At 44.0% G+C, this 25,645-nt stretch overlaps 2 protein-coding genes across 3 annotated transcripts in view; one reads left to right on the top strand and one right to left on the bottom strand.

The window, feature by feature from the left end:
• Positions 1–370: 370 nt before the first annotated feature.
• ATP1B1 (ATPase Na+/K+ transporting subunit beta 1) lies at positions 371–20,956 on the top strand. The gene is made up of 6 exons (XM_077821902.1): positions 371–692; positions 5,482–5,610; positions 15,176–15,331; positions 17,013–17,197; positions 18,084–18,164; positions 19,628–20,956. Exons 1-6 carry the CDS (start codon positions 593–595, stop codon positions 19,892–19,894), a joined length of 918 nt encoding a protein of 305 aa, XP_077678028.1. The 5' UTR covers positions 371–592; the 3' UTR covers positions 19,895–20,956.
• NME7 (NME/NM23 family member 7) overlaps positions 20,908–25,645 on the bottom strand; it is a 161,659-nt gene continuing 156,921 nt past the window's right edge. For both annotated transcript variants that reach the window (XM_077821882.1, XM_077821890.1), the window contains exon 12: positions 20,908–21,045. In XM_077821882.1, the coding sequence (XP_077678008.1) occupies positions 21,013–21,045 (33 nt within the window). In that variant the 3' untranslated portion in view covers positions 20,908–21,012. The remainder of the gene's footprint in view (positions 21,046–25,645) is intronic.

Raw genomic sequence — 25,645 nt, forward strand, 5'->3', positions numbered from 1 at the left:
CTCCGCCCGCCGGGCTCAGCCTGGCGGCTGCTAGAGCCACCGCTCCCTCCTCCCCGCCCCCGCCCCCGGGGGTCTGCGAGACTCTGGCCTGGCGCCCCCAGCAGGGCCCCGCCCCCCATTCCAGGTGGGCTCTCCCCAGCGCCCGCTCTCCCTCGCAGGTGCGGTGGGGGGGGGGGGGGGAGGGGAGGCTACAACCCGAGCCGCCTTGCAGCCCCGCCACGTGCTTCCCCCTCCCCCCTCCAAGCCACGCCCCCTCCCCCCAATCCCGCTTTCATTGGCTGCGGGCGTTCGGTGGGCGGAGCCGGCCCCCGGGAGCCGGGCCATATAGCGCGCGGCGAGGCTCGGCTCCGGCCGAGCTCGTGTCCCCGGCCGGCGCGGTTGTGTGAGCGTGGCTGGGAGCCGGCGGCCCGCCTGCGTCCGACCTGCCCCGCGGCCGGCACCGGCCCGCAGCCCTCTCCGCCTGCAAAGCCGCGGCCGGGGCGTGCGCGCGCGCGCGCGGGAACCTGCCGGCAGGGCAGAGCCTCCGCTGTAAGGGGGCCAGTGGGATTTTCCCGTGTCACCTCCGCGCCCAGGCGGGGCCGCTCCCTCCCCCATGGCTCGCGGCAAGGCGAAGGAAGGCGATGGCAACTGGAAGAAATTCATCTGGAACTCGGAGAAGAAGGAGTTTCTGGGCAGGACCGGCGGCAGCTGGTGTAAGTGCTTCCCAGGCCCCGTCTCCGTGTGCGCCAGCCCCTGCCGCAGGGGCAGCTGCCGGAGCCGAGCCCTCCCCCCACCCCCAAAGCGGGCTGCGGGTCTCGGGTGGGTGGGTGCGTGGAAGGAGGCTGCCGGTCCCCTGCTAACGCGGCCCCGCAATAACTCGAGATAGAAAGGTGGCGGGGGCAAGGAATCGATTCCCTTATTAATGGTAATCGGTTTAGAGCAAACTAGAGACCATCCCTCTCGCATCCGGATTAAAAAAACACACCCCGAACTTTCTTCACTGGTCTGAAATGCTGCTTAGATGTTGATGATGATGATTTAAAAAAAAACAACGACAACCGAGACTTGATTACGCCGGAGTGGATTTAATTTCTGGTTCCTTGCTGTGTTACCTTGAGCTGTTAGCTGATTCTGAGGCGGCTGGTTTCCTTCCTTCCTTCCTTTCTGGAAGAGATGCTGTATCGCTTGGGGGAGATACAGCGCTTATTGTTCCAGGCGGAAAGCGATTGTGTGTGGTGGTCTCTGATGTAGAGGAGGAACCTTGCCTCGTCTTTTGATCTTGCCCACACCCTGTTGCCTAGGTTTGTCAGGGATGTTTGAAATCTGAAAGGCTGAGCTCCTTCCCCACTGGAGAAAGCTGCTTGGGTGTTTCTCTTTTCCTGCAAAAGGTCATGCTGAAGGGCACTGATGTAGTTAAATCTGAGTCGTGACTGCGGTAGGGGTGGGATGGGCGGCTGTGTGTGCGGGGGCGAACAACCCTACACATGCATACCTCTCGCTGTTTCCCACCATTCTCCTCTGCATCAGACCCTTTGTAGAGGAGCCAATGCGGCTGGCATGGTGTCTTTGGAGGAGGGCAAATTGTGGAGAGAGTCAGGAAAAGGGGCTCTGTTTAAAGGTGTTACAGGGATGGCCTCTGAAATTGAGGGTAGAGGCTTTTGTGTTACAAAGAGAGACTCCCTGGAATCTAGCTAGCTCGGTGGAGCTGCTTGGCTGGGGAAGCAAAGGGTTAATAATGCATCAGAGCTCAAGGTTAGTCAAGGTGACAGCTCAAAGCAGGAGGTAACCGGAGGCACTGGGCTTTCTGGGCAAGGTCATCCAGTAGTAGGACATTGGGGTTTGGTTTTCCTGGATGTGTGGATGGTCCTCTTGGGTTTTATTTACTTTCCCGTCCCTGCCTCCATTTGGAGGAATAGCCTGCCTGAACTGGTTTTTGGGGGGGGGGACGTGGAAGAGAGGAAAGGGCTGGGTGGGGAGGAAGCAGGGGAGACTCAGGAACCAGTAAGTCCTTGAAGGACTGGTCTCCTAGCAACAAAATGTAACTTGAGTGAGACCATGAGGTGTACAATGGCTCAAATCTATTGCCTCCTCCTTCCCTTCTCCTTGCTGTGTTTCTCCCCACTCTTCCTCCTAAGTCAGAGGCAAGAAGGACCCCCACTTCTAGGTGCATCACAGGCTGCATTGCACTAACCAGACAGATACAAGGGGCTCTGTGAATATCTAGGGCATCACTTCCCAGTTTTTCCTCCCTCCATCTTTTTGGCTCCTCTCTCTTTCTCTCAGTTCTCTATACAACCATATCTGTTTGCTTTTGGATTCTAATAAAATGAACTAGAGCTTGCAGACTAAGTTGACCCTGGAGGAAAGCAGCTCCAGTTCTGTACAATAAAACAAAACACGAAATACGCAGTGATCTATAATTTGAGAAATGGTATGTTTGGTTCCAGCTTGACCTAGCATGTGGCTGTTAGTCACTGTGTTTCTTTCCCACTTCCCAGTCAAAGTTACAAAAAAATACTGTTTAAACTATTTCAGTCCACTGTTTTTTGTTTTCTTTTAAACAACCAAGCATCAAAGATGGCGGTGACACCTCTTTTGTCTTAAACAAGGAATATATCTCTCAGAACTGAAGCGCTAGGCATGGTTGTCCTTGGGGAGAGGGCATTTTGCCCTTGGGCTCATATTTACCTAGCTGCGTTTTAATCAGCAAACCTGGGCTCTGTTTATGAATAGTGAAACTGTAGAACTGGAAAGACTTTTTATCCACCCTTTCCATTCTTCCTCTTTTGGGTGGTTTAAGGAAGCTGAGTTTACATCAGAACCTGGGGGGAAATATTTTTTTTTACATTACCTCAATATAGCTGTATAAGCAAGAAGTATCATATATAATGTACTGATTACATATTGTACTATACAAATAGTACTTGGAGAGTTGTCTATTTATATATGAATTTTAAAAGCCTTAGTCAGTTTTACAGTTGCTGCCAACCAAAGCTGGCCTGCCACCCTCATTGTTGAAGTCAGCCCCTGTTGACTGATAAACCGGATGTGGGGTTGCCATCTTTAGATTTGGCAGGCAGAAAAGCATTAGGACACCGTGTAGGAGGCTCTCACTATATGCTTATGCGTGAGCAGAGAATTTAAATACGTTTACTGTGTGGGGCTTTACAGATGTGTAGAATGTGGTCCCTGCCACAAAGAACTTATACCTAAATATCTAGGGCCAGATCCCCATTGGTGTAGCTCCCTTAAAATCAGACAACGCTATGACAAGTGTACATTAGCTGAGAATCTGGTCCATGTATTACATAGCAACCTGTAGCAGGCACCTGTTTTTCATGTAAGCCCTTGTGGTTTGTCAGGGCATTTGCTTGATATTTCCTAGAACCCAGGCTGTGTACCTTGTAGAGATCTTTTTACGCTGTTCAACATATCTCCAACCAGGATGTTGTCAATACTACCTCCTGGTACTGCCCATTTGATGTGATCCAGGAAAAAAAGAAATCAAAGGCAAGCAAGCACATTGCAGACAGCAGCGCTCTTGTTTGGTGTATTACAACAGCACCTCCTTTGACTGGTCTGGAAAAAATTTCCAAATCTCTCTGACATCACAACCATTTGCCTAGAGCTGCCTGGATACCAAAGAGTGTGATTAACTCTGAGTGTGCCAAAACATAGTGCTGTTGAGTTCAGTTGCATGAACTTCCTGTTACCCTACCCCAGTGAGGAAGGAGGAAGTTTGAGGACAAGGCCCAACTATCTTAGTTTTTTTCCGTTGTTTGTCCCACCCATTCCTGCTGTTCTTACTTTAAGAGACTGAAAATAATTAAAGCCAAGGAGAAGAGAATTGTATTTGAATTGGGCTGCTTTTCTATGGTAATTGAGTACAGGAAGAAAGCTTTCTTCTCTTGCACTTTGTCACTTCCTTCCCCCACTCCAGAGGGTTCAGAGAGTCTTTGTTTTTAGGGCTTGTCTACAATGGCACTTTACAGCTCTGGAGCACGGCAAGTTTGAGTGCTGTAAAGAGGCAGTGTAGACAGTGCTCCAGTGCTGGGAGCTATTCCCCTTGTGGGGAGGTGTTTTTTTTTATAGCGCTGGCCCAGCGCTATGCCACGATTACACAAGGCACAGCGATTACACAAGGCACGGCGCTGACTACACAAGCCACAGCACCGGAAGCTGCAACATCTGCTTAGAGTGACATCTGATTAGGGCATTCTGAAGTCAAATAGGTCTCTTCTCAAATCATCTGTTGCCTCTAACTCTAGTTCACTTACTTGTGCATCTGATGAAGTGAGCTAAAAGCCTATGCTCAAATAAATTTGTTGGTCTCTAAGGTGCCACAAGTACTCCTGTTCTTTTTGCGGATACAGACTAACAGGGCTGCTACTCTGAAACTTGTTACTTGTGCTTGTTACTGTTCCCTTGATTAGCATACAATGGCTTGGAATGGGCTGGTTTATCCTTTCTGTAGGCTGCCTGGTGATGCCTAGTACAGCATGTTACTATGCAGTTAATCTTATTTGAGATAATCCTTGTAAACCAGTAACTGATATCCAGATTCTGAGTAGTGTTGTATTCCTTTTTATTTTCTTGTGCGGTTATTTCACTTTCCTTTAGACCAAAAATCTGGTTATATAATTGACTGCTTCAGCTGGATGATGTGGTAATGCTGGGAGGTTTTTATTTATATAGGAATTGTCAAACTACAGTAATACTGGTGGCTTTCAGCACCTGGAACCAACTAGATAATAGCCAATATGAAGCCTAATTTTGCTCCTAGCAACCTCTCATTGTTCTGTGTATGGGATTAGGCTCACAGTTGAAGATTGGGGTTGTCAAAGGATCCTAAAAGAATTAGGTACCCAATTCCCAGTGGAATTCAGTTGGGTTTGAACTGTGAATTCATTTGAAATTTCCAGCTCCAAGGCTCAATGCTAGTGAGCAGCTGATGTCCATGGGCATTGTGGAAATGTTGAGCATACTAAGAACAGGCACTTTAAGGATGTCCTTTACTACCACGCAGGCTTGCTTCACTGAAAACCAGTCCCTTATAATGCAGCACAGAGTGATGTTACTGGATCCACCAGGAAATAAGTCCCAAGCTTTAACCTTCACATGGTGGTTTGTTTTTTTTTGTTTGTTTTTTGTTTTGTTTTGTTTTTTGTTTTTAAATGAAAAAGTTGGCTCATAGTATCAATATGTTGGAATGTGATGTGAATAAAATCGGAAAATTGCTTTGTGTTTGTACAGCACCTAGCACAATAGGGTCCTGGTCCATGACTAGGACACCCAGACACTATTGGGATACAAATAAACAATACAAAAACCAGTGCCACACTTGCTAACTGTCATGACCATGATCCCTAGCTCAGTCCTCTTGGGCAATTTCAGTGTCACACTTCAGCGTGCTGGGTTTTCCTTCAGTGGTAGAAAAGGATGAAGTTTTGTGCTCAAACATGGCTGCGTCAAGGGCTTGATTGTTTCTCTGTTCTCTTGCAGTTAAGATCCTTCTCTTCTACCTGATCTTCTATGGCTGCCTGGCAGGTATATTCATTGGGACCATTCAAGTGATGTTGCTCACTGTCAGTGAATTCGAACCCAAATATCAGGATCGAGTGGCACCCCCAGGTAATTTAAATCACAGGCCCATGCCTGACTGTACAAATCATTTCAAGAAAAATAATTTTATTACTTGGGAGTGATGATGGAATGCTGTTCCATTGCTGTGGCACGCAGCTAAAATGGACTGGTGCCTTATCGTGACTATCAATAAAGCATGTCTAAAAGTGGTGGGTATGTTCTCAACCTATGTTTACAGCATTGTTGTTTTTCTATTGAGTCTTAATGAGAATTAAATGTTGCATCACCTATAACATTTTCTGAAGTGAGATCTGAGTGTGCATATTTTTATATTAAAACAAATTAATGTAATGTGGCTTAGATGTTACGGCTGTCAGGACTCCTGGGTTCTGTTTTCATCTCTGCCACCTGATATCCAGTGGTGACCATGGACAATTTGCTCCATCTTTGTCTCTTTAACTCTTTTCTGTGAAATGGGGGAAATAATACCAATCTTTGAGGTTTTTAGAGGCTTATATAACTACTGCTCATAGATTCTTGGAAATCTGGGGGTGGAAAAGGGGAGTGTGTGTGTGAGAGAGATCTCTTGTTTGAATGAACAGCCTGTCGGTACTGGATGAAATACAGCCAGAGTTTAAAAAGAGAAAGATCAGTTAGGCAGCATCTCTGAACAGTTTGCATGAGGTAAAAGTAGAGAGAATGCCTTGGCAATGCAGCAGATTCCCTGCTTTGTCATATCCAGTCTATTATGCTGTCTGGCTCTTGCTAAGAGTTGGTGACTGGTAGGCCATGAAAGTGTAGGGGGAGGAGTCTTGCAACTTTCTGCTTTCCCACATTACAAATGACCTTGAGGCTGCTTGGCATTGGGGATGGTAACGATTTGTCTCTGTCTCTCACTGCTTGCTCTGAAAAACAGCTCAGAAGCTTTTAATAACAGTAGTATTTAAGTGATAATTTTGAGGCTGCTGGCAAGGCGCAAAGCTCTGGTGTCAGAGAGCATGCTGCAGCCTCACCAGGGGCTGGCAGTGCAGTGGTAAACTATGTGGCTAAGCTATATTCTAGCTAAGCAAGGACTATCATTCTAGCCCAGGGGTACATGTACCCTGAGGTCTTCCAGGGGGTACTTCAGCTAATCTAGAGATTTGCCTAGTTTTACAACAGGCTACATAAAAAGCACTAGCGAAGTCCATACAAACTCAAATTTCATACAGTGACTTGTTTTGTATTGCTCTATACATTCTACACTGAAATGGAAGTACAATATTTTTTATAATTGTATGGTAAAAATGAGAAAGTAAAAGCCATTTCTCAGTAACAATGTGCTGTGACACTTCTGTATTTTTGTGTCTGATTTTGTAAGGAAGTAGTTTTTAAGTGAGGTGAAACTTGGGGGTACACAAGACGAATCAGACTTCTGAAAGGGACACAGTAGTCTAGAAAGGTTGAGAGCTACTGTTCTAGCCTATACAATATCACTCCAAGCAAAAATCAAAAGGCAGATCTTCCAGAAGCCTCACCGCCAACATTTTAAAGGAAGTGTTTTCAAAGGATGAAACTTGGAACAGGGGCTAGAAACCAGCTGTATTTTTATGATGCCTCAGAAGGCGTAAACGTTGCCCCAGGTGCTGAAACATTGGCCTGAACCCGTCTGGCGTTGACATCTGCAAGAGAGAACTGATTGCTTTGGTCAATATTAGCAGCCCTTTCTTTTTTGATAGGGTACCAGAGGGGAAAATGGATAGTGTAGCATTAAGCATGGCTACTAGGATAATTAAGATAGAGCAGGCACTACATACCATATGCATTAGTTTTGGTGGAGGAATCTGCTTTTAAAGTAGAAAAATGTTTGCCCCATGAAACTACATGGAAAAATACAAGGTGGAGGAGAAATTTTGATGCGCAGAGTTTGATTTTCAGGCTGCATCCATATTGACTTGCTGAATGATCTGATATCACATGATCTACTTGTTGTAGCTAAACTTTTGCCAGTGTCTTCACTTTAATAGTAATTTTGGAGGTCTACTTCTGAGTTGAGATTAATTGTGAGCTGAAATTTTTTCATAAAACCTTAATCTAGAGAACATTGACTAGTTTTTAAAAATGTTGACTGGATGTTGTGCAAATTGACCTTCAAAAATAAAAGAATTGGAAGGTGGGTTGGTTTCAAGACACCATTTTAATGTGTGTCATTAAAAATAAATCCACTTTGATTTCTATAAACAGGTTGCAGCATTGATTTTCTGAAGACCTGGGAATTTGAGCATGCAGACTAGACTCCCTGGGCATGCAGTGGGACCAACATGACAACATTTTGCTTCACAGTCAAAATGGAATATCCTATAAATCTGTATATTCCTTCCTTTTCCACCCCCTATTATGGGTGTTTCAAGCCCAAGACTTTTAAACCATTCAGTGCACTAGCGTTAAAGCCCCTGAATTGGGGGCAAGCATCCTTCTGTCTCTTGGAACCAGCTGATATTTGCTGTTCCTTGACTGGACAGTAGAGGTCACTTACACATTGGTAGGGAGTGAATGTACCTATGCCTGAAGCCTTTCCATCCTCATGCCAGCCTAGAAATAGTGTAGCTCTCAGCCTCAGCCCTCATAATAGCCACTAGTCTGACCTCTGAATATACCTTTTCAGTTATGGAAGTGTATGAGTTTATATCTCATCAGCTTTGCAAAATGGCCATGAAAGTTTACCAGCCCAGGCACAAAATCTCACTGGATCTTATCACAGTGGTGATGAATAAAATGGACTCCTGTCAAACAGGAAAGTGACAAGTGGAATTTTGTGTATTAGAGAGAGGGAGAATAGAAAACCTAAATTGCCTCTCATTGGAACCACTGTAGATGATTGGCTACATAAAATACAAATCAATATTCCCTAGTGAACGGCACGTGCCCAGATATATGTGGGGGGAGTGGTACAAAGTGACAGGGCCCCAGCAACTATAACTATTAAATGTACTGGTAATCCAGTACAATGGCAGGGTTACAGGACTGGGAGCTAGAAAAACCAGACTTCTGTCGCAGTCTCTGGCTGTGACCCCTTGGGCAAATCACATAACCTCTTTGTGCTATTTTGCAGATTGGGGAGGGAGAAATAAAACTTGTCCTTCTAAAGCACTTCAGAAAAGTTCAGAAGAAAATGCTAAATAACTGTTGTGCATTAGCCTCATTGCTCTAGCAGAAATGCTGTTGCTGTTGTGAAATGGGAAGTCATGCTGCCCCTTACTGGGTGATCTTGATGTGGAAATAGCTCCATTTCTTTACCAGATGGCATTAATATGCTAGTTACTGCTTGCATTTAACACAGCAGGGATATTCTGCTCACTCAGAGGCTAAATTACAGTTTTGTACCTCTCCATAAAATACTGCTTTTCTAGGGGGTTGTGGTGGAATCCAAAGGCATTCAACGTTGCAACTACAGCAAACACCAATTCACTTTAAAAGTACAACAAGGAAAATGTATGTGGAATTCTAAGCCCTGTTTAAGCATGGTATTTGGTTAGAAATTCTGATATCTGTGTGATGGAATAGGACGTTTTGTCTTAAACCTCAGTGTAGCGTGCTGTAAAAATATTATCAATTGAGCCATGTATTTCTGTTCTTGCTGTTTGATCCTGGCTGCAGGGGGCAGGGGTGGGGGGAAGGCCACTCCACACCTCACAGAGAAAAGACCCTCTTCAGAAACTGGAGGAAAGGACTCTTCTGTCAGATGATAGTGTTTAAAAATGGTTCCTGCCCCTTTAAATGGCTCCCTCCTGTGCCTGTGAGGTGGTGTAATGGAAAAGGCTGTTCTGGTACATAGTGATTGATTGGCTCACTTAGCTTACATAGCAGCAGTAAATTAAATAGAGGTCAGTGTATTTTAGGTGGTGAGTCTGCAACTGTCCTGGGGGCAGCTCTCTGCAGGAGGCAAGTAACATCTTTTCCCTCTGCCTCTCATCTCTTAAGAGTAGAATCTGTGAAGTCCAAACTGCAGAGGGCACCTGGTCACTCAGCCATGCAGCACATATCATTACATGTTGAGAAAATGCTAATGTTTTCCTCAGTGGGAGTGGATAGAAGACTAGTGTGACACCAGCACATCGGGGTTTTAAATTCGTTCCATCTTGGTGTGGGGTTTAAGCTTGCTAAACTAACAGGACCTTGAGGGTGGTAGCTTGCTAAGAATGACTGTGGGACTGTCTTGTGAATCTGTGTATGCAACATCCATCAGCACTTAAAAATGTGCCCTCTAAGCCCATGATTGTCTTTAACTGGAAATAGCGCTGTATTATGAAGCAACACTACTTACAGTCAAAGTTCCTCATTTAAAGCCGTATTTCCAAACTACAGCGTTTCCTTCTTGAGTTGTTCTGCAGGGGAAAGGCCAGCACTTTAGACATGCTGCTTTTCTTCCCTTGCCTTTAATTTTGCTTCCCATCCCAGGTGTGCACACTGCTCTTACAGGGATGTTCATGGGCTGCTGGCTGCACTGCCCGCTCTTTAAAAGGATTGAAGCATTTATTTTGGGTGGTTGTAGGCTTGCAAAAATTAGAGGGATGGCAGACACAGTGAGAAGCGGTAGGTCTTAAGGTTGGGCCTCAACACTGTGTCAGTAACACAGGTGAGACTGGGAAGGGGAAAGCCAGTGATTTAAAGAATCCTCGCATTATCCCTGTGAAATTAACAGTAATATTCCTATTCCTCAAATAGGTAAAATGATGCACAAGATAGATTAAAGTCCCAAGTCACATAAGCACATGCTTCTCCTTAAACACAGGCTTAAGTGCTAATGAAATGAATGTGACTTAGGAATTTCTTCTTCGGGGGAATTCTACTCCAAAAAAATTAAAAATTTTGTGCACAATATTTTAAAATTCTGCAAATTTTCTTTGCCAAAATAACACTATATAATCATGCCAGTTTCAATTATTTTGGTAATTTATTTAAAAATGCCTGTAAGCAAGTATGTCTCTAAAAATACAGACACACAAATTCCCCCAGGAGTAGAGTTAAAGAAACCCTATGACAACCCAGTGTCTGTTTCTCTGCCCCCTACACCTCCAAGAGCCCAGCCGGGGGGGCCAGACGCTCACCTCCTATCCCCCCAGAGGCAAGCTTCAGGCCCCCTTCCCCCCAGCCCAGACAATCACATTCCCTCCCTCCAGAAGCCAGCCTTGTGGGGGACGGGATGGGACCCCTTGCCCAGACACTCTCACCCTCTTACCCCCCAAGGGATCCAGAGGGAGAAATAGCCTGATACTTGGTCCCAGGTTTGCACAGAGTTTTCTGTGTGCCACTGCCTCCTTCCTTCCTTCGGGGCGTGCTGGGAACTAAAGCTGCTGGGAACCCTCCAGTTCCTTCCCCTGGTCTTGTCTTCTATTTGTGAACTGAGCTCTTCCGGGTCCATTGGCCTCTATTGGTGGCCAGTATCTCTGCAGCCCATTTCGGGGGGAGGGAGGGAAATTCTCCACCATTGTGCAGTGGTGCAGAATTTCCCCAGGAGTGTAAATGTGCTTAAGTGCTTTGCTGAACTGGGGCCTTAGTGACTTGAGCCAAGGCCACAGGATGAGCCATTAGGAATAATTTCTGGTCTCCCATCCTTCCTAGTGTACTAGCCACTAGGTGCCAATTAAATATTGGAAGTTGGACAGAAGAGCCAATGGCATCTTTCTGATGTAGGGCAACAGCTCTCAACCTTTCCGGACTACTGTGCCCCTTTCAGGAGTCTGATTTGTCTTGCGTACCTCACTTAAAACCCTCGCCTTAAAAGCCGCTTGCTTACAACATCAACATAAAAAGACAAGTTTCAGAGTAGCTGCCATGTTAGTCTGTATCCACAAAAAGAAAAGGAGTACTTGTGGCACCTTAGAGACTAACCAATTTATTTGCGCATAAGCTTTCGTGAGCTACAGCTCACTTCATCGGATGCAGTGAACTGTAGCTCACGAAAGCTTGTGCGCTAATAAATTGGTTAGTCTCTAAGGTGCCACAAGTCCTCCTTATCTTTTTATGCAAAAAGAAAAGGAGGACAAGTGTCATAGCACACTGTGACTGAGAAATTGCTTGCTTTTATTTTTGCTATATAATTATAACCATTTTTCTCACATGTCAAAAGTGAGCTTGAATGGTGGGCTTGACTGATCACTAGTGTGCAGCTACATTGTTATCCCTGTGTTTAGTGGCTTTAGCTTGATATTGGGTGGTGGGGTTTTTGGTTTTTCTTGTGTTTTTGTTTCAGCAGAAGATGTACAAAAGGGGGTAGGGTTTTCTGTGAGTCATGTGCCCTAAATAAAGTATAGCTTGAATGGTCTAACGACAGACTGTAGCGTGTACTTTACAGCTTCTATACAAAGGCGTTTCACAATATTCTGCTATGCTTCATCTGTGTTCTCAGTTCCCTGGGTGAGGGGAGGAAGGGGGTGAGAGACTTCTCTACAAGCTTAAATCAGTTGAGAAGCTAATGGTGTTGCCTGAAGCCCACATACAGAGGGCCACCTTAAATAACTAGGTTTCAGAGTAGCAGCCATGTCAGTCTGTATTCGCAAAAAGAAAAGGAGGACTTGTGGCACCTTAGAGACTAACCAATTTATTTGCGCATAAGCTTTCGTGAGCTACATGATGCATGAAGCCGATGAAGTGAGCTGTAGCTCACGAAAGCTTATGCTCAAATACATTTGTTAGTCTCTAAGGTGCCACAAGTCCTCCTTTTCTTCTTAAATAACTAGTGTGTTTCACATTCACTAGCTGACAAGGAGAAGGACTGGGAGGGAGGGGATTAAAAGCTACTTGCTGTCACACACTATATTTAGCAACGAGGGTTTTGTGTGGATAGCAAAGTTAAAGGTTCCTAAAAAACAAATAATTGTCAGACTCTTATACAAGCAATTGTAATTTTGATAGGATTTAATTCTGCCAGTGGGGAAGTAACTTTATTTCTCAATTTGCAACATAACCCAACCCCGGGCAAAACACATGAAAGGGAGAACTAAGAGAGAAGGTTAGAACTTCTTCCTGAAATAAAACTTGAAACCATGAGCTCTGCTCACTGGCTGTCTAGCTATCTTTGGCTGCTGGGGGCTGCCCTCAGGGAAACAAAGCAAATCTTTGTCTCCTAGGTTACAAATTCCAACTTTGGGAGGAGGGGATGGGGGATGCTAAGCAGTAGTACTCAACTGGCTTTGAAAGACCTGATAGAATTGTGAGCCCATGTAGGCAGCTGAGTAGCTTCAGCCTGCATTGGAGGAAATTATTGTTGGCAAAACATTTGTTTGAAAGTTGTCAAAGCAGATGCCACTTCGCTGCTATGCTGTGCTCACTAAAGCGAAGGCAGTGGACTGAATGCAACCAGGAATCCTAATGATCGCACGGTTTGCGGCAGAGGCCACCACAAAAGCAGCATGAACTCTAGTTCCCATTATTTTAAACTTCAACATTAGTTACGCATCAAGGCATTCAATTAAAATGTGACCTGGACCTCATGCGAGTGCAAATATTTAATAGAGTTTTGTAATGACTAAGGGAATGGTTTTCCCTTTGACTGTGTGGGTAACTTCCGTATATTAATTCCCCTCTTCCCCCCCCCCCCATATCCTTGCCCTTTGGGTAATAGACAGAGCAGAGCTGGTTACGGAATCCAGAATTCTGGCCCCCAAGGCAGTGTTCTAACCAAGGGATGATGTTCCCATTTACCCCATTCAATGAAATGTGTCTGACCAAAGAGGCAATCAGCGTTGTTTCTGTGCAGAAAGCCTGGAAGAGATCAGTAAGAGGGAAAACACAATGCTTTCTAGAAAGCCCAGATAATGATTTGACTCTGCTCTGAGCTCACGATGCGAGTAAATGTCACTTGGCTAGCGTAGTAATTCCTGCACAGCATAGGAGGGGAGGGTTATAAAGTGCAGAGGCCATGTGGGGCTGGAGAAGTGTTCTGGATGCCTGGCTGATGATCCGTTGTACCCCCACTTCCACATAGTGTAGGATCAGAGGGCAGACAGCTGTGTGATCTTAGTGATATGTCTGAACAGTTCTTGTTGCTGGGATCACAGCAGGCTTGCAGTCTGGCGTAGCCTAACTTCCAACCCCAGCGCTCCACTGTTGTGGCTTCTGTCAACCTAGCTGCCTCTACACTGGGGCTTGGTTCAACCTAACCTTGGTACTCGGGGTACAAAACCTTCGAAGCCCTCAGCGACATAGCCAGGTCGATCTTCGTTTTAAGAGTAAACCAGTGCTTAGTTCTTACCATTTCAGGCTTGTAAAAATGAAATTTCTACTTAACCAAAGAATGGAGCCTTATCTGGTACGGATTTTCCTCCTGTGCTCCATCATTCACCATGGGAGGGAGACTTTGTCCTGATGTCAAAATAGATCTTCCCGGTCTGGTTTAATTCAAGGCTGCAGTCCACATCCCTCTTCATGAATTAGGAGTGTGCCAGGGAAGTGTGAAATCTTGGTAGCATTTTGAGCTGAGGTTCGAGAGCAGTTACACCCAGACCATTTTTTTTCTTTCTTGCTAGATGTGAGAGGACAATGATCAATCTTCTTTGCTCTACCTCTCCTGGGCCAGAGTTTCCGAAGGCCTAACCCAAAAGCCAAGTGTGTGTCATTTTGAAAATGCACTCCTCTATCTCCAGGCTCTGGAGCTGTTCTTGAAGGGCAGAAGCAGAGTAGTGGGTTCTTCAGTTCCCTCAGGTAGTATCTGAACTTTGGCCCATGTCTCAGTCTGTTAGCAGAGGCACCCCCAAATCACTAGTTGCTTCCGAAAATCTTGGCTTTGGACTGCTAGCACTACTCACTAACCTGCATTGTTTCCTAAGTCTGTGTTTTTCCCTAGTGGATTCTAGACATTTTCTTAGAAACCTCACCATCTTCCAAGCCTTGAATTGTTCTGTCTGCCAGAGCATTGTAACTATTGAGTAGAATTCTCAAAAATACCTAAATGACATTGAAACTCAGTGGGACTTTGGCTCCTAGCTCATTTAGGCACTTTTGGAAACTTGTCTAGAATCCATTTGAGGTATCTCGGAGCCTAGGACAACTCTGTGCTCCTCCTTACTTACCTTAAGGCCCAGTTCAGGAAAGCACGTAAGCACATACTTACTCGGAATGCTTTTCTGAGTTGGAGTGTTTGGGAGGTGTCTTGGGCCGTGCACCGTCCGCTCTTGTTCGGCTGTACGCTAATCCACATCAGGCTGTGTCCAGCCTTCATCTTGTACAGTTGACCCAGGTCTATGCTGGATTAGAGTGTACACAACTGGTGAGGAAGTAACAGTGCCAGATACCAATGAAGCTGTAGGCCAGTAGGCTGTGTACCGCATGCTGGAATGTTGAGTATATTTAAAAAAACAACTCGTGCAGTGGCCCAAAACACTGCCCCTGCCACTATTGTCGGGACAGTGTTTTGGGCCATTGTTGGAGGCAATGACTGAGCTATGTCTTAAACACAACGCCTCCAAGTGAGCTAAAATCTGAAGAACTTCAGTGTCTCTTGGTTGTGCAGACTCTGAAATCTGAGTCATGTAGCAGTTTCTAGAAGAACAGACTTTCATGCACTGTACATGTTGCCTTGATCATGTGACTTTTGGGTGTTTATAATTTTTTTTTTCTCCTCCTTGCTCCTTAGGACTGACCGTAATCCCCCGAGTACTAAAGACAGAAATTTCCTTTAGTATTTCTGATCCCAAAACTTATGAAGAGTATGTGGCAGGCCTTAACGAATTCTTGAATGCCTACAACAATGATCAACAAGCCAACAATATGATATTTGACGATTGCTCTGGTAAGCAGACTCCTGGATATGAAGTTCTGATTGTTTTCACGTAGCTGGAGGCTCTATTAGCCACCCCTCTCCTAAATGCATCCATCAAAGAATCCAGATAATACTGGCCATTGTTGATGGTGTTGGTATAAGCCCTGTAGAATATCTTTCGTAGCGACCAACAGCATGATGGTTAACTTTAGACTCTCCAGCTAATTAGCTGGCCTTGAAGTTGCTCATGACTGCCTGTTGTCCAAGTAGAATGCATGAGACAGTGAGCTTTGCTGTCCAGCTCTGACAAGCTTATGGGTGGGATTGTGAAAGCACTGAGCATTGGCCAACCTCTGCTCCCCTCAGAGACGACAAGGGGTTTTACTGCTGTCTTCAGTAGGAGCAGGGTTAGGCCAGTGCTTAGCAAATTTGACAGTTCCACCCTATGTGCCCAAATCAAATTAAGAATTCAAATCCTCGTCTCCAAAAGCTGTTAGTGTGGGGAAGTGTCCCTTTCCATGGCCCCTGGGGTGTACTAACAAACTAAAAAAAAACAAAAAAAAAAACGCTGAAAGCACTGTTAAATCTTTCCTTCTCTACATGGTCTGAAGGGAAATCTGTATTTAAAGCATTTCTTCTAGACTTGCTCCTCCTCCTCTGCTCCAACAGCTAGCCAGGGGAGAGGTCATTACCTGGAAGCCATTTAAATCATGACTCCAGCAGAATATTTTGTCTAAGTAGAGAGAGTGTTGGCTGCTCTGGGTCTTGACCCAAATCAGATCACTGGGCTCAAATACATAGCAAGTAGCCTTTCCAGTAACACTAGCCCACGTGTATTTTTCTGTAAGTCCAAAGGCCTAAAACTCCCATCATTGTCTTTCCATTGTCATAAATGGAACAGGTCGCAGATGGTCGGTAGGTTTGTTTTTAGTGGGCTTAAAATGCTTGTAAGTTGTTTCAGATCCCCACCCTCTACCAGAACATCTCAATTATAGAATCCACATTTCAGTGTCCTTTGCAGTCTAATTTTCGGGGCTAGATCATGGAGCTATGCAGATATACACCAGCTGCATGGACTTCAGTGGCATTATGCCAGTTTACAGCTGCTGATCACCTGTCCCTCAGTTCAGAGTCAGAATGTTTTGAGCTTCCTTCCCTTCTGCAGTTGATGGCTTCAGCTAACACCTAAAGCATTGCTCTAAATGCATCTCCCTGTTCTGATTTAAGTGTGATATCAACTCTTGTAGGGGAGAGAGCCCTGATCGCTTAAAGGGGGGCCTTTTCTCCTAATGTAATTCAGCAAAGCACCTGTAATGGACTGCATGTAGTGTTGACTTGAAGGGAGATGTGTGTGTTGGAGAGAATATATTTCTGACCGAATCCCTCCTGTGACCCAAAACCTCACCCAAAAAAATTAGAAGCAGCCCATGCACACACTCATTCGAGGAAAAACACCCAGTAGAAAACAAGACTTGCCATGTTCAGTAGAGCACTTGTCACTGAATGGCTTGGTGCAGATCCATGAAGTTGGTCTGTAGAAGGTGGTGTCTGTTTAGTTTTGAGTACCACTAGACCGGGGGGGGGGGGAGGGGGGGAAGGGATTCCAATCCCAGGGAAATGCTCACAGGAATGTTGCTTTTCTTCTCAAAGCTTTCAAGCGTGAGTTCATGCTGCATGTAAGTGTGTTGGTTTTCTGCCCCTCCCCCCCCAGAAAAACCTGAAGACTACATCGACCGAGGAGCATTTAATAATGGCCAGGGTCAGAAAAAAGTCTGCAGGTTCAAACGTGAGTGGCTGGAAAACTGCTCCGGAATACTTGATACCAGCTATGGATACAAAGATGGAAAACCATGTGTTGTCGCCAAGCTCAACAGAGTTCTAGGCTTCAAACCAAAGGCAAGTGCTTCTTTTCTCTTCCTAGTAATTTGGGGGAAGTGATTTCATAGCAGGAGCAGGTGACTGGTCTTGGAAAAGCTATTTACTTTGGACTCTTCTCCCCTGTAAAATGGAGATATTAATGTCTACCTTGCAGAGTGGACGCAAGGCTTAAATAATTCATGGAAAGTGCTGTAAGAGCCTTCAATGATAGGTGCTATGGAAGCACATTGCAAATCGAGTCTCCTGATGCATCACCTTGGTTCAGGACTGCCAGTTGCCTTCCCCAGTTCAACCACTCAAGTTCTAGGCTGACTCTCTGGCACTGTACCAAAAGCAAACTCCCATGTGGGCTCTGTGCCATTCCTCCCTTATCTGTGATACATACGCTTTCCACAATACCTTTAGGAGATTTGCTTTGCCCTTTGACCACAAGCATTTATTGGGGGGAGGGGTGTTCTCTCAGGCTGTCAAGCTTAATCTACTACTAAATTCACTAAAAGGAATTTTTTTTTGAACTGTATCTGAACTGCAACTACCCTGCCCCCCTCAGGAAGTTGTCTGTAGAGCTTCTCTTGTTGGCAGATTCAGATTACTGTTGGTGAATTGGTGGCTTCCATGGTCACTTAGTTGCTCACAGTAATGACTTAAAATCATTGCCAGCCTGAGCTGGCTTTGAAACTGTGATCTAGAAGCAAATCTGGCTCCTGCCAATAGTCCTCCTCCCTCCCCATGTCCCCTGGGACTTTGACACACAAGGATGAGGCCATTTGTTGGCACAGTTCTGAATTTCAGGAAGACATGCTGGAAACTAATCAATGTGCGTGTTTTCAATGGAGTGAGTCTGAAGAGCAAAGAGATTATCCAGTGTGAAATGTAACACTTGCTTGTTCTGGGTTTCTTTTAGCCTCCACTAAACGACAGCCTCCCTCCCGAGATGATGGGAAAATACAATCCATATGTCATCCCTATTCATTGCTTTGCCAAGGTAAGTGTGTCCATGCCTTTCACACAAGAGACTGATCACGTGTCAGGAATCAAATTTCCTCCAAAGCCTAAAAGTAAAATTTTGTGAATGTGCAATGAACTCGGGCCATGAAAGGGCAGAGCAAGCCAAAACCATAATATACACCATGCCAGTTTTGTATAAGCAGAGACTCGTGCTTCTAAGCCATGGCTGTGGGAGGACATGTACATTCAGTGATGCTGTTTATTATCCAGGAGCTGCTTTCTCTGGCCCAAGTTCTCTTAGGGTAGGTCTATACTACCCGCTGGATCAGTGAGTAGTGATCAATAAATTGACCCCTGATATATCGCGTCTAGACTAGACGCGATAAATTGATCCCTGAGTGCTCTCCTGTCAACTCCGGAACTCCAGCACTGCGAGAGGCGCAAGCAGAAGAGCGGTGACAGTCGACTCACCGCAGCAAGTCGATCTAGGTACGTTGACTTCAGCTAAGCTATGCTTATAGCTGAAGTTGTGTACCTTACATCGACTCTTCTTCTCCCCTCTCTGCCCCCTCAGTGTAGACCTTGGCTTAGATTGGTGCAGATTGACTTAAAAAGGATATTTTAAAAAGTGAGCATGCTTCAGTCCTGAGACAGGAGTCAGGTCTTAATGCTCATTCGCTCCTTGAGCTTTCTGCTGACAAATGATGCTCCCCCCACCTCGCCATTCCTTTTGATAAGGATATCTTCCCCTTAGGAATTGGATTGAGGCAGCTCATTTCACAAAGGTCAGCGAACAACTAAAAATGACTGAATGTTGTCATTGACCTGATCTCCGGGAAAGGTGACCTAGAAAAAGCTCCCCCCCCCCCCCCCGCCCCGATCCTTTCAGCTGTCTATTCCCCAAAAGCAAGGTCTCTTCCAAATAGCAGTATCCTCCCCCTGGGGTAATTCATTTACTCAAGCAGGAAATTTGTGGAGAATAATGCTAACTGAAAAAGGCAGAATTTTTTGTTTAAATCTGTCCAAAAATTTTAAATTGAACTGCCAGAGGCACAGCAAGCTTTGCCAATTTTTGGGCCAGTTCTAAGAGGGAATTATTAGAATTCAGGATTTTCCTGCACCCTCTGCTGTAGATAACAATGAGTGGCCAGGGAACAATAATGCTGATCTTACCAAGCAGCTGGAAAACAACTTGAAGTTCTGTGGTGACATAATTTGAGTGTTTTTGTGGAACTACTTCCCTTATTAAAGGTAAATAGGATTGGATTATGTTCATTGATTTATTTAATTGCTCACATTCTACTACTGTGTAGCTGTCCTCAGCGATACTGAATTGGTTAGAATGAATGAAGGTAACTTTATTGCACTATCCAGCACAGAAGTCACAGGGTGATGGCCAAGGAGGGTTCAGATAATCAGGTTGGATGGGGGTATATAGTGGTGGGGAATATTTACAAAATGGGGTTTGGACAAGTGGTTTTTTTTTCCCCCTTTCTTTAGAAAGAGGAAGATGTTGACAAAGTTGGCACCGTTGAATATTATGGGATGGCTGGCTATGCTGGCTTTCCTCTACAATATTATCCATACTACGGCAAGCTGCTCCAGCCACAGTATCTCCAGCCTCTCCTGGCAGTGCAATTCACTAACCTGACCTTAGACATGGAAGTGCGTGTGGAGTGCAAGGTCTATGGTGAGAACATCCATTACAGTGACAAAGACCGTTTTCAGGGACGTTTTGAAGTGAAATTTGACATAAAGAGCAGCTGATCATAAGCACACTTTTCTTTTCTCCCCTCCTAGCCATTTAAAAAGTAAAAAACCTACTAGTCTTGAACAAACTGTCATACGTATGGGACCTACACATAATCTATATGCTTTACACTAGCTTTCTGCATTACTAGGTTAGAATGTAAACTTAAAGTGTAGCAATAGTGACAAAATATTTATTCTACTGTAAATGACAAAACAAAATTGAGCCTTGGGATGTGCCCATTTTTACTGTAAATTATGATTCCATAACTGACTTGTAGTAAGCAGTGTTTCTGGCCCCTAAGTATTGCTGCCTTGTGTATTTTATTTAGTGTACAGTACTATAGGTACATACTCTGGTCATTTTTCAAGCCATGTATTGTATCTGTTTTCTACTTCTGTGAGCAAAGATTTTTGCTGCCTGAGGTGTAAATACTCAATGGGACTAGAACTGGCATGGTACTTTATTTTTTCTGTTTAAAGATAAAGGCCCACCTGTGAGACTATTTAACAGCACTCCATAGATCCTTTTTATTTTCCTGTGGTGTAAGGGTATTTTATTTGGAGGGGTGGCAGGGGAAACTAATTTGAGTTCATGACTAAATAAAAAAGGTGATTGTGTACTGTGCTCCGTAGTGAATGCTCTTTCCACCCTCATCCTCCACTATGTTGTGAGAGACCTAAGTCAGGCTAGCCCACCAGTGATGACTGATGATGATTTGCTTTGTGTATACTTTTTTTCCCCCTCCTGCTGGCAGCATCACACCATGTGGTGCTAATGTCTTTATTGAATGTTTTAACCATTTTCATGGTGGAAGATTTTATATTTATGCAGTTGTACAATTTTATTTTTTCTGCAAGGAAGTGTAATGTATGAAAAACCAAAGTCACTTGTTTGAAAATAAATCTTTATTTTGAACTTTATAAAAAGCAATGCCGTACCCCATAGAATGGTGTTAAATGTTGTCTAAAGTGCAAAACTCTATGTTCTAACATATGTAATAAATAGCCAGGAGCACAGTGCTCTTGTTCTTGTATTTCAGTCAGGTTAAAACATTGGACAATAAATGAATGAACACATCTCTCCTTGTGTCAGTCTTTCGTTCAGGAACCCAAGATAGTTCCATGTTCTGCTGTCAGTTGTCCAGAATCTTGAAAAAGTACTGGACCTGTGAAAGGCACACGTTAACAATAGCATCAGTGTGAATCCAGCTGGATCTCTGAAACAAATCAACTGTACTTGGTTTGCAAGAAAAAAATCTTGGCTATCAGAATGTACTGGAATCTGGCTGTATTTAGGGGGTAAAAACCCTGAGTGTTCCTGCAGTTAGTAAATACAGCTATAGCCAAGTCAGGTACTATATAACTTTAATGGGAAGTGATTGTTTTTAGCACTCAGTCTTTCCATAATTCCCTTGCAACAGTAAAAAAAGATGTTGATATTCAAAAAGTTCAACGTCCCATTAAAAGTAAATATCCTTAAATCAAAATTAAGTTCTAAAGCAGCACTTTTCTTCTCTGTGTGATGAAATTAACATTTAGTGACAATCTATCCTTCCAAGCCTATTTATTTTACTTCTAGGATCTCAGTGCCATTTTTAAGTTACATTTCAAAATGTAGGCCTGCAGGTTCCTCTCTCTCAAACAGGTCCAAAACCTTTGCGTTTAGGAAAGGTAAGGGCTCCTACGTATTGTATGCTGTGGGTACATCAACTGTTTTAGACCATATTAACAGAGCAGCAGGGGTTGTGCACTAATCTAACAGGAGTAGCTGAAATGTAAATGTAGTGCTTACTGACCAACAAACCTGTACTCCAACTTCTGTTAATCTGCTGATGCCTCAAACTTCCTTAGCACCTAATGCACATTTAAGGCTGAGTTGGCAGTTTAACACCCTTCTAAAAATGTGGCTGAAATCTTAAAAATTGGACATCACTGGCAGCTTCAGGCCAGACAAACTGACTCACAAACAGTAGGGTAGTTTATACAAAATCATAATCACCAGAAACCTCCATTTAATGAGAATGTACCTCAAAGGCTCAGTAACTGAGTTGTTCACAAATATGGTTCCAACTGTTAAGGGTCAGTAGGGAGCTCTAGGTATGTCAGTCATGCATGGTAGCTCCAGTGATTTTTGGGGGGGGAAGAGGTTGGCATAGGCATTAATTTTCAATGAGAGAATTTCCATCTCCAGCAGCAGTTTGAAGAAATGCAGCCTTAAGAGCAAGAGCCAGTCTTTCAACACTGCATCTAACAGCTAGAGAAGTTTTTGTGAACACCACTAGCCTGAAAAAATGAAAGCATGCCTTTCACTCACTTTAGGCACACCTGAGGCCCTGCTTGAAGAACCTTACTGTGGTAAAAACAGAGCTCCTACCACAAACCTAATTAGGATTATGTGCCATTTTGCAATTCATGACAGACTTTAAAAAGGTACATTAAGTGTTAATAGAACAGCACTGTAGCTTCACACACCACAGAGCTTCTACACAATTTCTCCTGCTTTTCTATGCATTCCCTAACACAGACTAGACCCATGATTGAGGCATATCAGACTTGATTCAATTATGATAGTCACAGGTGTTTAAAGACTTTAAAGGCACTAAAGAAAATTGCAATGATTAAAAGGGCATGTTCCCATCTGAGAAGAAAAAAAAAAAAATGTGGAAAGTGTTAGCAGAAGCAAGCCTCTCTAATCAATCAGCATTTTCAGAGTGGGTTACCTGTAGAAAGCTGAAGGTGGTACTCCTGTCCCCATCTCACAGTTAGGAAAGGAAGACACCCAGAAGTAGGAACAGAATCCAGGTCTAACTCCCAGTTTGATTGCCTGTGTCACACTACTTACCTTGATTCTCCTGTAAAACCAAAGGTGGAGCCTCTCAAAGCTGGACTGCACTGATTTTCTAACTCACGCAAGTTACCACCACAAACATGCCCCTCCCCCAATATAAAGTATTTGCAACTGGCAGAATCCAATGGCTTGGATTAGACTTTCATGACTGGGAAAGTATCTTTCATCACATGTGGCATAGCAAAATACAGTTCCCTTGAAAAATCACCACTGAGTAGACAGAAACTGCCCAAAAAGCATTTAAGAAAGGGCACATCATCATCTAAAACTATCCCACCAGGAAGCTCTTTCTGCATCCAAAGAGTCATCCCAAGGAGAAGTCTGGAAAGCAGAAACTTGCAACTAGGGCCAGGCCCTCATTTTGCACGGTACGGCCTGGTGCTTGAAATGAGTAGTATCGCCATATCCTCAGTACAACAGCAAGACAATCACTGCTCAGAGATGACGCTCTGAGAGTCACTGGGTAAAATCCTAGCCTTAGGGAAGTTAATGAATTTTTCCACTGACTTCAATGAGGCCGGGATTTCACCCCTAGGGCAAGAGGATTAGAAGAAAGGCAAAAGCAGCATGGTTAAGTAGAACAATCCATTTTTTTATGCTGTCACTTACAGACTCAGACTTTAAGGTCAGAAGGGACCAATATGATCATCCAGTCTGACCTCCTGCACGTTGCAGGCCAGAACCTCACTCCCTACTCCTTTAATAGACCCCAAACTTCTGGCTGAGTTACCGAAGTCCTCAAATCATGGTTGAAAGACACTTGAGTTACAGAGAATCCACCATTTACACTAGTTTAAACCCGCAAGTGACCTGTGCCCCTTGCTGCATTCAACCCACTTCTGAGGTCAGTCAGTGACACAGTGGAACATGAGTCTCTACAAACAAGACCCCTAAGAAACCAGTTTTAATTTAGGGACTGCCCACCAACCATACTGCTGCCCTGAACTGCTCTCTGTAACAGCCAAACAGTCCTCTGTGATTAATAGAGGGATAATGCTTCTAACAGGGCACTGAGTTTGTTTTTTTCAGTTTATGCTATCCTTTTAAAAGAGAATCAAAGTATGCTAGAGGAAATTGGTGGGAAGGCATTTACCAATGTACTATGCCCCAGAAAAAATACTCCCAACAAGAAAGCATGAGAGACCATCAGAACCCCAGCCCTCCCTTTTCAATATAATCAAATGTTAATATTAACAGGTAGTTGTAGTGACACACAGTCTCCAGTCATGACTCACGCTCCATTGTGTTGGTCCTGTACAACAGAGGCAGTCCCTACCTTGTCCAGCTATACGTATACACCAATACCCAATTAGGTCTCCCACTGAACAATGGAGATAAAATGTCTGCTCTGTGAAAATCATCTGATCAGACTCTCGCCAAAGGTGTGTACATTTGTTAAGAACATGCTACAAGCCACAGGGTGAAAGGCTGGCTTCACTGAACTCAATGGAAGTTTTGCCATTGACTTCAGTGGGGTCAAGATTTCACCCATAGGTTCTACGTGTAAACTTCAGGAAAAACAAAACAAAATTCCTTCCCCCCTCCCCCTCTCCCCCCAAATGAGCAATAAATTATATTTTTATTTGATATCTGGGCCCCATAGTAAATTCAGAGGATTTCAGTCACTAAATTCTATACCAAAAAAGCCATCCAATGTACAAATGCAATCCAATATAATTAATATTAAAATAATAGAACATTGTAAATTGGTTCCCAAATTTTGCTCTTTCGATTCAGTTGCACTACACTAAGTATAGGAGTTGGGAGAAAAACCCACTCCTGAAATCCTACAAATACTACATGTACACTAGCCCTGAGAACCAAATAGTACTCAAAAAACACTGCACCAAAATCTACGCTGCATGCATACATGCATCGTTGGGGGGGAAAAAGAGACCAAAAACCAGCTGGACACAGAACCTTCATAGCAGTAGATACATAAGAATACAGATGTGTAAAACAGAATCAGTGACCAAAAATTAAAGGAAGAAACTGGGAGACCCTAGCTGTGTGACTTGTGAATCTGTGTTGCAAAGGAGACAGATAGAGAGACATTTTCTGCTCCACTGTCAGAAATACAAGTCCTCCAATCTATCATACTTGATAGAGACTTTCCATTAAAAAGTCCTGAGAAAAACAAAGGACGGCGATAGCATCGCATAGCCTTGGGCACGTTTCTTCCTATGTCTACACTACGAGCTAGGGGTGTGATTCCCCCGGCTCACGTACACATACTTGTGCTCGCTCTCATGGAGCTAGTGAGAATAGCTGTACAGCTGCAGCGGTAGTGGCAATGAAAGCATGGCTGAGCCGTACAAAATACAACCACCGAACACTGGTAGCCATTGCCCTAGTGCGAGTCTGTGTCCACATACGGAAATCACCCCCCAGCTCATAGCATAGACGTAGCTGGAGTCAGAGGTGAACAAGAATGACCGATGGAGATGGGATAAAAACACAAAAAATGACTATGAAGCCTGACAGGATACTGGATACTTAGATTGTAACGGAGCTGTTTGGAATTTCTGTTCCATGGGAAATTGCGACATTTAAAAACAAGGTCCCAGTTGAGAACAAACAGCCAACATTTTGAAATGTCCCACAAAATTAAAATTCCAAAATGTTTCGATTTGGGACCACTGAAACATTTCAATTCAATAGCGTCAGAATATTTCAAAAGGTGGTAATTTTGTTTGGACTTATTTCATTTTAACTTTTATATTAAATTGATAACGTTAAATTAACACTAATATTATAACCGTATATTTGATATTATGTGTATAAGTAAAAACATTTCCATGCTGTCAAAAAAGTTTACACTTTTTTCCATTTTAAAATGATCAAAAAAATCGGTACTTTCCCATTAAATGTTTTGATGTTGACAAAGCTGCATATTTCAATGGGAAGCTGTTTTGCTG

Source organism: Eretmochelys imbricata, chromosome 1, assembly GCF_965152235.1.
Source record: "Eretmochelys imbricata isolate rEreImb1 chromosome 1, rEreImb1.hap1, whole genome shotgun sequence".
Lineage (NCBI taxonomy): Eukaryota > Metazoa > Chordata > Testudines > Cheloniidae > Eretmochelys > Eretmochelys imbricata.

What these genes read in the sequence shown, in the direction of transcription:
- ATP1B1 (XM_077821902.1), top strand. Translation starts at nt 593, where the DNA reads ATGGCTCGCGGCAAGGCGAAGGAAGGCGATGGCAACTGGAAGAAATTC. An exon ending in CAGGACCGGCGGCAGCTGGT is followed by an intron (nt 693 to 5,481) that starts GTAAGTGCTTCC and finishes GTTCTCTTGCAG; the next exon opens with TTAAGATCCTTCTCTTCTAC. An exon ending in CTATTCATTGCTTTGCCAAG is followed by an intron (nt 18,165 to 19,627) that starts GTAAGTGTGTCC and finishes CCCTTTCTTTAG; the next exon opens with AAAGAGGAAGATGTTGACAA.